We start from the raw sequence: 10,171 nt of genomic DNA, 5'->3' as shown, positions 1-10,171 counted from the left end.
AGGAGTCTGCTTCCACACCTGCATGATACGAGAAGGAAGAGAAGAAAAAAGGAAATGCATTTATACAAACACTGAAAGCAAAACCTATTAAGATTACAAAATTGTACTCAAAGTTACTTGTGATTGTAGCTGCAGCTTAGCATTAGCCATAACTGTATCCGTGGACACCTGGATCTAAACACCATGGTGTATACACATGAGTGTTCTTATCATAAGGTTTGAAAGGTTCCTTTAGCAGGAAGACGTGCTGTATAGCAGGTGTGAGGGGCCCCAGACCCACCCCAAAAAGCCCAAGTTTAACACAGAGGAGACCAGAGCCCTAAATATTCAAAGGATGTAAACCTAAATGTTAAGAAATCTGTGGTAAAACAGATTTAGCCACACTGGGGTAACTGTTGCGACCTGCCTGTGGGAGATTTTCCGTTGCCGTTCGTAGCGGCTGGAAGTGAATAGAAAGGGTTTTTAAGGTTTGTTGTTAAAAACTGTAAGTACCAAAATAAACAATTGAATATTTTTATCTCTGCTACTTCTACATAACAATCCATTCTGGAGTTTAACTCCTTGATATTTATTTATTTTTCATATGCAGATTGTCTGTAGTGTTTGTCTCCCCCGAAAAACTACTGGATCAACTTTTCAGCTGTTCCAGCGGCCCGGTGTGAACGCAGCATTAGAGTTGTGTTTCTCTCTTGACGTCTCCAGATGGCATGGACCACTGCTAACATTAGCTGACATGATAAGCAAACCTTACATGATTGCAACATACTTATTGTTTGCTAGCTCTTCTTCCTGTTTTTCTTTATATCCAAATGTAACCTAAACATACAATGACAATATTTTTTTCATTGCCTGGTTTAATTCACTCCAATAGATGAAAACACATCAAATTAGAATTTACATTTTTATGAAATTTTTAAAGTCTGCTTATAATTTGCTTGGGATTTGGATGGAAACATGGCTAATGAATATGTTTTAGGTGAGTAGATGTTCTGATTATTTGACAGGTTATTGCAGCTTTCCCTATAACTGGCAGAAACAGAACACCCCAAAATCAAATGTCCCTTAGGGCCCCATGGAAGCTTGAACCAGCCCTGGTTTATCATTCTCAGTGAAAAACACCGAAGTTTGTTGTTGATCCATAACAAAATGTGAAAAACTTTAATGTTTTTTTAGGCTCTGTTCATTTAAATGTTCAATGGTACAATTTTGTCTTAATCCAAAAGTTATGAATACATTCTAGTTTCACAGAGCTGCATAGGAAATAGTATTTCATCAAGGAACTGACCGGTTTTAATCATTTTCCTTTTTTAAAACTCGCACCTTTAATGATGCCTCCTGCTGTGCTGAAGAAAAGACAATTCATATGAAAACTGAATAAATGGGATAATAGTCTACATGTAAAGCAACTGAGCATGGCACTGCAGCTTTGTTGACTTATAGAGTTTCTCTAAGGTTTTTCCCTGAGAACTGAGGTAGAAACAAAAGCACAGCAGCATAACAGACGTTGTCGTCATGGTGCTAACCATGTAAACCTATAAAACGATGCTTCTCAAAAGACGGCTCACATTTGAACTTTCTTAATATTACACCTAACACAATGTCTCCGTATTCCTCTCTGCTAAGATCTCTCTTTCTCTTCTCTGCAGTAATGTCACTTCTGCTGTTGGATTCAAGTGCGATTCCTGAACCACACAACAAGGTAAAGAACAAGTTTTAATTTTATTTTTTACTCTTGGTTTGGGTGTTTGAGTTCTGAAGCGAAACAAATTTGCTATTATGTTTCTCTTCATATTTCTCTAAAAGAAGAGCCACACAAACATAAAAAAAAGTTTATATCCCCAATAGATTATAAATTAAATTGGCGATTTTATGATTCCAAAATGACCATCATTGTTGTAAAATTCTAGATTATAACTCTATACATATGGTTTTTTTTTTTTTTCATTTGTCAGGGACTTTTAGACAGCACCGAGCCGAAGCAAATGAGCTCCACTGCCATGGAAGCCGATGTTGCAGCTGGAGAAGACTTTGAACTTGCATCCAAAGATGGACGGGGATTTTCAGACATGCAACCTGGATTTTTACTGGATGACAATACAAGGTCTACTCAAGTGTGGCCGCGTTCCATGCTTGACTACATGAGGCAGCAACTGCGGTTCAGAGGAAGGACAAAGAAAGAAGATATTCAGCTTTTTCATGTAAAATGATTATGATACAATATAGTGAGAAATGATTGCTCAATAAAATATTGCTTGAAAAAAAAAGTATATTTTACTAAATTGTCTGAACATTGATTGAAATTAAAGCTCGACCAAAAAAGGTTTGATATGTTACAGTGACATTTGTAATTATTGGCAGCATTGATTGAAAAAAGAGGATAATATAACTTAAGATCCATTTACTTTTTATTATAGTAACAACGTTTATTTGGAAAAAAAATACATTTTTTACTAGAAACACAGGTGGGACAGTTATTTTTGCCTCAGCTATTGATTCTTTGAATAATCTTGTTTTGGCAACATGTCATTTTCTAAACCTCCTAACAATCACAGCCAGAGGGAATCTCACTACATCAGGGGTGTCCAAATATTTTTTCACTTGGGTTTATAATTGTTCAGACAAAGGTATTCCAGCACAAAAAAAAATAATATAGAAAATACCTGCGAGTGTATTTTGCTTTACCAGTTTCTCAAAATATCTAAGTTTTACTTAAATCATTGAGTCAGACTTTCTAAAACGTTTCCCATATTATAAAACATAGCATATACAGGTAAATACTTTTGATCTTTATTGTTTTTATTTTTTTTTTTTTTGGGTTTCACATAAACATTTCACAAAAGCTGTCTTACATCTCTGATATAAGCAAAGCAAAAACTTTCTGAAATAAATAAAACAACTTGGGAGGTATCAATATTAAAATCTGTGCTGATATTTCCCCATCATTTGGTCACCATGAGAGACCAATCACAGAGCAGACTACGCTTTTCTGCTGCAGGTAGATGTGAGGGACCGAGGTAAAAAGCACAAGGAGTCACAGGAATTAATACAAAAATAGTTTTTATTTTATTTTTTTTAGCCCAAAAAAGAAACTTACAAAAAATACATGGGTTCAAGTCATAAAGGAAAATTCAAATTCCCCCCTTTAAGCAGCAGCTGATGGAACAGTCCATTTTCCACTCCTGCATTTAGCAGATCTGAGCCCCAGCTGCCATCTTTTGTCTGGCCAAACTCCTATACACCATAGGTAAGAAACAGATTAGTGACAAAAACAGAAATATGAATGAGTGCAAACAAATACAGTGAACTAAATGTGCGCACTTACAAATAGAACACATGCATTTGAACCAAGAATAAAGTTTTATTGCAAACAAAAGTATGTGTATGGATTAAATAAATAAAGGTGCATGTATAGTACAAACTTAAGGTGTGGCCATGGGTTTGGCCATCACAGTAGACACTGAGAATTTTGACAACAGTGGAGCTCTGTTGCTTATAGAATGGGTTTTGACGACACCAATATATTTCTTATTCTTAGAAATAAGAACTGGGTCGTTTGCTGTATTTACTCGTCTTTGGCAGTTAAAAACTATGCATATATTTTTTATGTAATTAACAGTAATGCTCTTCCAGACATTTGCAAAGCCTTTTTGGCACAAATTAGACAGCGATCCAGAAAAGCCAAATTATTTGAATGTTGTTTTTATCAGGATAAACTCTAAGAAGAAAGAGCTTAGGACATATTAGATGTTTCAGAGTTTTTCCTCTCAATTAATTCTCTCACCTCCTCCCACAATCTGAATAAATCTGCCTTCTCACATAAAATAACAGAGTTCCCTTACCTTCAGGATGTTTTGTATTGATATATTTTTTGCAGGTTTATTTTTATTTGTTGTATTTAATTTTACCAGTGTCACCTATACCTGCATTAATTATTTATATTGGATTAGTTTTAACCCTATATTTGTTGTTTTGGAATGAGCATCAGCACAGGCCTTGATTGCTCTATGCCCTGATGCATTGATGCAGTAATTCACAAAAAAGAGTTCCAACTTAAGTTCATGGAAATGAACATACAGCACATTTCAACAATTTCTACAAAAGACATTTTACCTCTCAAATTTTAAGTGTGATGTTTTTTCCATCATCTAACAATGAAAAAAGTTTTTTTTTTTTTTTGTTATATTGAATACAAACTGATCTGTACAACTTGGCTTTGGCAGTATAGCAAAATCATTTAAAAAGTACAAAATGATAACAGAATAAATACAAAATATGTACTTTTTAACTTTACTTTTTTTAAGAAAGCATGTTAAATGATACCTACTCGACATATGGAGTTCTTTATCTTGCTTTACCAACTAAAATTTCCAGAATTTTCCCATTGTGGGACAATAAAGGGATTTTCTAATCTATTCTATTCTATTCTTAACTATTACAAACTTAAGAACAGATTATAAGAACTTGGTGTGAGTGGCAGGGAATAATAATTACTTCAATATTATTTATGTTATTCACAATAACCTTAAAATCTGTGCATAGTTATATGTAGGAAGCATCAATTTTTACAGAAAAATCTGATATAACACCTTTAACATTTTTCATCCCTCTGCTCTTTAACTAAAAGAGAAATTTCTACCATTGCATAGATCTATTGAAAAATCTTCATCCAGTCCTCAGTTGTTCATGGTTCAGGTTTGAGCCATCTCCTTGTTATAGCCATTTTAGTTGCTGCCAATAAGATGTTTAGAAGTCTCTCCTCCTCTGAGCCCAGTTTATCTGTTGATATATCACCTAGATAAGTTTCCAAAAGTAAATCTAAAAAACACATGCAAATAATTAAATACTTTATTTATTTTTGAAGTGCTATATACAGAAGAGGAATAGGGCCACTGAAAAAACAAAATTTTACTGATTTTTAAATTTTAATTCAGTTTAATAAGAGAAAAAAAGTCTGAATTCTGAGAATAAAGTCCGAATTCTGAGATTAAAGTCAGAATTCTGAGAAAAGAGTCAGAATTCTGAGATTAAAGTAAGAATTCTTAGAAAAAAGTCAGAATTCTAAGAAAAAACTCAGAATTCTGACTTTTTTCCCATACTAAACTGAAATAAAATTTAAAAATCAGTTAACTTTTTTTTTTAATGGCCCTAATCCTCTTCCGTTGATATAGAATTGGCCTTTCAGTAAATAGTTTTTACGTCGTCTAAAATGTGACCTTTAGAGGTTAAAATAGTAAAAATCAGAAATTCAAGTGACACTCCAATCCAATAGGGGGCGATATTGCCTCTATTCAATGCTTCTCTAAAGCTAATTCCTGTTGCACAACAGTAGAAAGCGGTGAGACTGAACTGCAAAGCGAGGTGAATATCATGCATGTAAACTCATAGCAGTTTACTACAATAGTTCTTCGTGTTTATTGTTACATTTCACAAGATTTATTAATGTTGACTGGCGAACTAGGTATCTATTTGTTACAATATGAATAAGCGCCAAAGCAGTTTTACAGCTAACTTGTAGCATGTTAGCTAAATTAGCCATGGTAGCGTTAGCCTCATTCTAAATATTAATTTGCCTGTCTTTTCGCGTTTATAGGTTCTTTTTCTATCTATACAGTATTAGCATCAATACTCATGTTGCTTTATTTTCAGGTATACGTCTCTTACGGATAAGCTTGTGCCTGTTTTGATTAATTTATATCTTCTTTTTCAATGGATATTAGCTTTTTCATCGAATGCTATATCCCAGGTGAACTCATAGTTTTGGTGTTTTCTTTGCATATTTCCACCCAGTTTTATTTTATTTTTTTTTTGTCCGGGACACTACACAATGAACGTGTTGTAGCTATAAGCTAATTTTCATCTCTAGTCCCTGAGTGGAGGCAGAAACGGCAGGTTTACTGTTAGTAAATCAAAAGAATCCAGATACAAACTTTAAAACAGATCAGATCCACAAAAGCGTGGATAACAAAAAAATATAAAATAAATAGCAAATAAATAATTATTCGTTATAAGAATGCAAGCGCATCTGAGCTCATCAAAGGTCTAATGAGTCATTCATTATTACTGTCGTTGTGTATGTTAAGGTATTTATTTTGTTTTTGCTGTTTTTCATTAAAAGATGGGAGACAGCGATGATGAATACGATCGCAGGAGGAGGGACAAATTCAGGCGGGAGAGAAGTGATTATGATCGTTCCAGAGAAAGAGAAGATCGACGCAGAGATGATTGGAATGACAGGTATTATCAGAATAATGTGGCCATGAGGTCAGAAAGGGTGGCTGCAGGTTTTCTTTCCAACCAAGCAATAGCACAACAAACTCCAGTCATTTCATAAAGTGAGTTCAGTATTAACATGATGACTTGATGCTTGACTGTTATCTGGTGTGTTATTGCTTGGTTGGAAAGAAAACCTGTAGCCACACGGCCCTTTCTGGAACCAGTTTGGATCTGAATTGTGAGGATTTGTCCAGAACCTCATAAAGGAACTTTGTTTTACTACTGTTTGTTGTTAGTAGGGAGCTAAATAATTATAAAGTAGACTAATGTTTGTTTTTCCATCTCATGCTTGATGTTGCAGGGAGTGGGATCGGGGCAGGGAGCGTCGGAGCCGCGGTGAATACCGGGATTACGATCGTGGTCGGAGGGAGAGATTTAGCCCGCCCAGGCATGACATGAGCCCCCAGCAGAAACGCATGAGAAGAGACTGGTGAGACCGAATAAACACAGATGGATGGACCAACATATTTATACCCACGAGGGCATCGTTTATCTAAATAGTTTTAAATGAATTGATAGGGATGATCATGGAGGAGATCCTTATCGTGGAGGGTATGACTTGGGTTATGGTGGTGGAGGAGGTCCAAGCTACGGACCCCCACAGCACTGGGGCCATCCTGACCTGCACCTCATGCAGCCTCACCAGGGCATCCCCATTCAGGCCAGGTAAGTTCAGAAATAATCTTTATAATATAAGGTTTTATGGTTGAAACTAAAAATCAACGAAGAAATGTAACAATAGTTTAATCACAGTTTAACTTTGTGGACATCAAAGTTGTGGTATAATTTTGAAAGCCTCGACTGTATTTTTTTTTTTCCTCCTTAACTCTCCACCAAACTTCTTTCCTCCATTAGACTTGGGAACATCCATGACATGGATCTGGGTCCGCCTCCTCCAATAATGAAGAGTTTTAAAGAGTTCCTGCTGTCCCTTGATGACACCGTGGACGAGACAGAAGCCGTCAAACGCTACAACGAGTACAAGATCGACTTCCGTCGGCAGCAGATGCAGGACTTCTTTTTGGCCCATAAGGATGAAGAGTGGTACGACCTGAGTTTACCTTTGTTTGATGTCAGTCTGATTTAAACAACCAGCATTATGATTATTTTCTGTTTGTAGATATTGAATACTACTTGTAAATAACAAAATTAATTTGTTGCATTTGGATAGAAGCAATCAGAAAATAACATTCAGTTATCAAGCTTCGATTCATTGAGACATTCTCTCAGAGCACACCCTTAACCAACCATTAGAGCAGCTACGTTTTTCTTAATCGGCTAAGCACACACAATTAACAGTTTGTTCTGTAGTTTTTAAAGAAGAGAAAATGCTAATTCACCCAAACTGATTCACAGATTAATATAAGACCATTAGAGATGAAATCTAGTGATTTGCAGCATTATTTCAGAGCTAATATTTATGGACACAAGAGAATTTGATGGCACCTCTTGTAAAGATGTGGGGAAAAATAAAAGCAAATGTTTGTAATAGCATTAGCATAATCTCACACTTACATGTATACCTGAATCTACAGACTAAGATGACCTTGAAGAAAGGTTAATTTTCCATAAAATGACATGATTGCAAATTTTACACTACTCAATATAAGTAGAAAGAAACTTTTATTACCAAATGCATAATGAAACAGTCATGGACAGCAAATGGTTGGAGTGGCAATGCATGCACCTTCTGTGATCTCAGATCAAGATCTTAATGAATCGGATCATTCACGCATGTTGAACCAAGAAAAAAAGTGGAAATATGAGTCTACCTCTAATTTTTGTGTTTATATGGCCAAATGTTTTTGACCATTTTACAGCAGAAATGCCTGACGACACATTTTACTCTTTTTCTGTTGGTGAAAAAGTTTAGTCATCAACACTTGGCTGTAGGTGCTAGTAAGACATAATTAGGGGTTAATGTTTGTTATGGATTCTCTAGCGAGACCACAATACACTTTGCTGCAGTTATGAATAGTTATTATTTCTTTAACCTCCCTTAGGATGCATGATGAGAAGATAAACACTGGCCTTAAAGAAAGAAAAGCGTAAGATCAAGTCAAAAGCCAAAACTTCTGATAGATAGATGTTCCATAGATGATAATGGGTAAAAGCAGTTGTTTTTTTTTTTTTTTTTTTTTTTTTTTTTACACGTTTTTCAATATGAGGTTATGCTAGTGTCATTAAAAAAAAACATCTTCACCAGGGGTGCCAACAAATTGGTGTGCATTTGAATTTGAATGGAGGATGTGATGAGGATTGTAGGTTTCTTTGTTCTGTGATCTTTCTGTTTGATATTAATTCACTTTTGTATATTATTTGTTAATGCTTACTTCACAGGTATGATGCAAAATTGTCTCTGTTTTGATTCTAACCCGTTCTTCTTCCCTTCACTTCTACTCCCAAGTTGACGCCGAATTTTTTTTTTCTTTTCAATTTTTTTACCTTTTCCAAGAAAACAGTGGGATTCCTCCGCCAGAGTCGCTCTTAGATAGCGAGGGCACGCACTGCGCACAATGCAGATGCTTTTAGACTCACAGTACCAGGGATTTTAGATAGATAGCCAAGCAGTCCTCCTCACATGGAGGATTTTTTTGTTTTCCTTTTTATATGCGGATCAAATCGAATCCCAAATCCGAATATATGTGTGTACAGACACACCTCTGTGGTGAAGTGGAGCGCATTTTGACAGAAGAGACCCCCCCTCTCTAAAAATATTTGTTATTAAACTGGCAGAGCAACAGGTAACTGTGGACCACTCAATGATAAACTATATTTGACATTCTGATTCTGTGATTGATTTTTATAATCTGTTGGGTTGTTTTTTCCTTACATTTTTGGTGAGTTATTTCTGTTTCTCTTTCTGCTCTAATGTTCATAGAAATCATTGACAGTCAACGTCTAGGGTTAAGATAACAGAATAAACTTGGATTTAGATTTTTTGTTGCTTAATTTGGCTTTTTAATTATTTCAATAATAGTCCAGAAATCTGCAATGAACTTGTTCTTTAGATCCTCTTAAACTCATCATTCTAATATTTTTTTGAACAATGTGTGAGCGGACGGCTGTGGTTTAGATGTATAATATGTGTTTCTTTCTGAAACTCTACCAACCCTTCATCCCGCCCCCCCATCATTCCCCCGTCTCTTTGGTGGATTCCTACTCTGAACGCAGGTTCAGATCCAAATACCACCCAGATGAGGCCAGCCGCCTGAAGGCAGAGGCTCAGAGCTCTCTCTGCAATCGTCTGAACGTCTTCATGTTCCTGATGGAGAACGGCTGGTTCGATAACGTTTCCCTGGATATCGACCAAACTCCTGCCATCATCAAGGTGTTGGATGCAGGTGAGATTTCTGAGGAGAATTTATAGAGAACAGTTTATGCAGAGATATTAGAAATATGTTTCAACAGAAATATTTATTATTATTAAATTCCTTCACTTCAAGTCTTATGCCGATTATTTGGACATCAGTCTAACCCATCACCGATATTTGCGCTTAATATTTTTGAACCGATTCTTCAAGGTTATGGGTTTTTCTTCCTCAATTTTACATTTAAAATTACACAGTGACGAACATTGCAAAAGTCAATTCATTTAAAATTCAAACAAGACGTTAACAATTCATAGCAAATAAGGGGAAACAGCAGTAAATTTGCTTTACTTGGTCTTAATGCATGGCTGCTGAACGCAATACTGAATCAGCCAATGTTTGCACGTAAAGACAGATAAAAGAAAAAACTATCTGCCAGAAATATGGACGGGCCGATGGATCAGTCTGTCTCTAACATCAGTTTTAAAATATTAAATTATGTTATGTTCTTGAGTACTTAGTAGATCAGGCTCTCAGGACTTGTGTACCGTATTTTCACGACCATAAGGCGCACCGTACTAAAAGGC

At 35.7% G+C, this 10,171-nt stretch overlaps 1 protein-coding gene across 4 annotated transcripts in view; it reads left to right on the top strand.

Annotated features, from left to right (window-relative positions):
- Nucleotides 1-5,279: 5,279 nt before the first annotated feature.
- Nucleotides 5,280-10,171, top strand: part of srrt (serrate, RNA effector molecule) — a 14,065-nt gene continuing 9,173 nt past the window's right edge. For 3 of the 4 annotated variants that reach the window (XM_015398052.1, XM_015398051.1, XM_015398050.1), the window contains exons 1-6: nt 5,280-5,358; nt 6,116-6,234; nt 6,575-6,703; nt 6,793-6,939; nt 7,129-7,317; nt 9,448-9,617. In XM_015398052.1, the coding sequence (XP_015253538.1) occupies nt 6,116-6,234; nt 6,575-6,703; nt 6,793-6,939; nt 7,129-7,317; nt 9,448-9,617 (754 nt within the window). In that variant the 5' untranslated portion in view covers nt 5,280-5,358. Of the gene's footprint in view, nt 5,359-6,115; nt 6,235-6,574; nt 6,704-6,792; nt 6,940-7,128; nt 7,318-9,447; nt 9,618-10,171 lie in introns of those variants that run through there. The other variant, XM_015398049.1, reaches the window with a different exon arrangement.

This window comes from Cyprinodon variegatus, unplaced genomic scaffold (genome assembly GCF_000732505.1).
Source record: "Cyprinodon variegatus isolate N-32 unplaced genomic scaffold, C_variegatus-1.0 Scaffold908, whole genome shotgun sequence".
In the NCBI taxonomy this organism is placed as follows: domain Eukaryota; kingdom Metazoa; phylum Chordata; class Actinopteri; order Cyprinodontiformes; family Cyprinodontidae; genus Cyprinodon; species Cyprinodon variegatus.
Note: the sequence above shows the minus strand (reverse complement) of the source record. Positions and strands in the feature narration are given on the sequence as shown.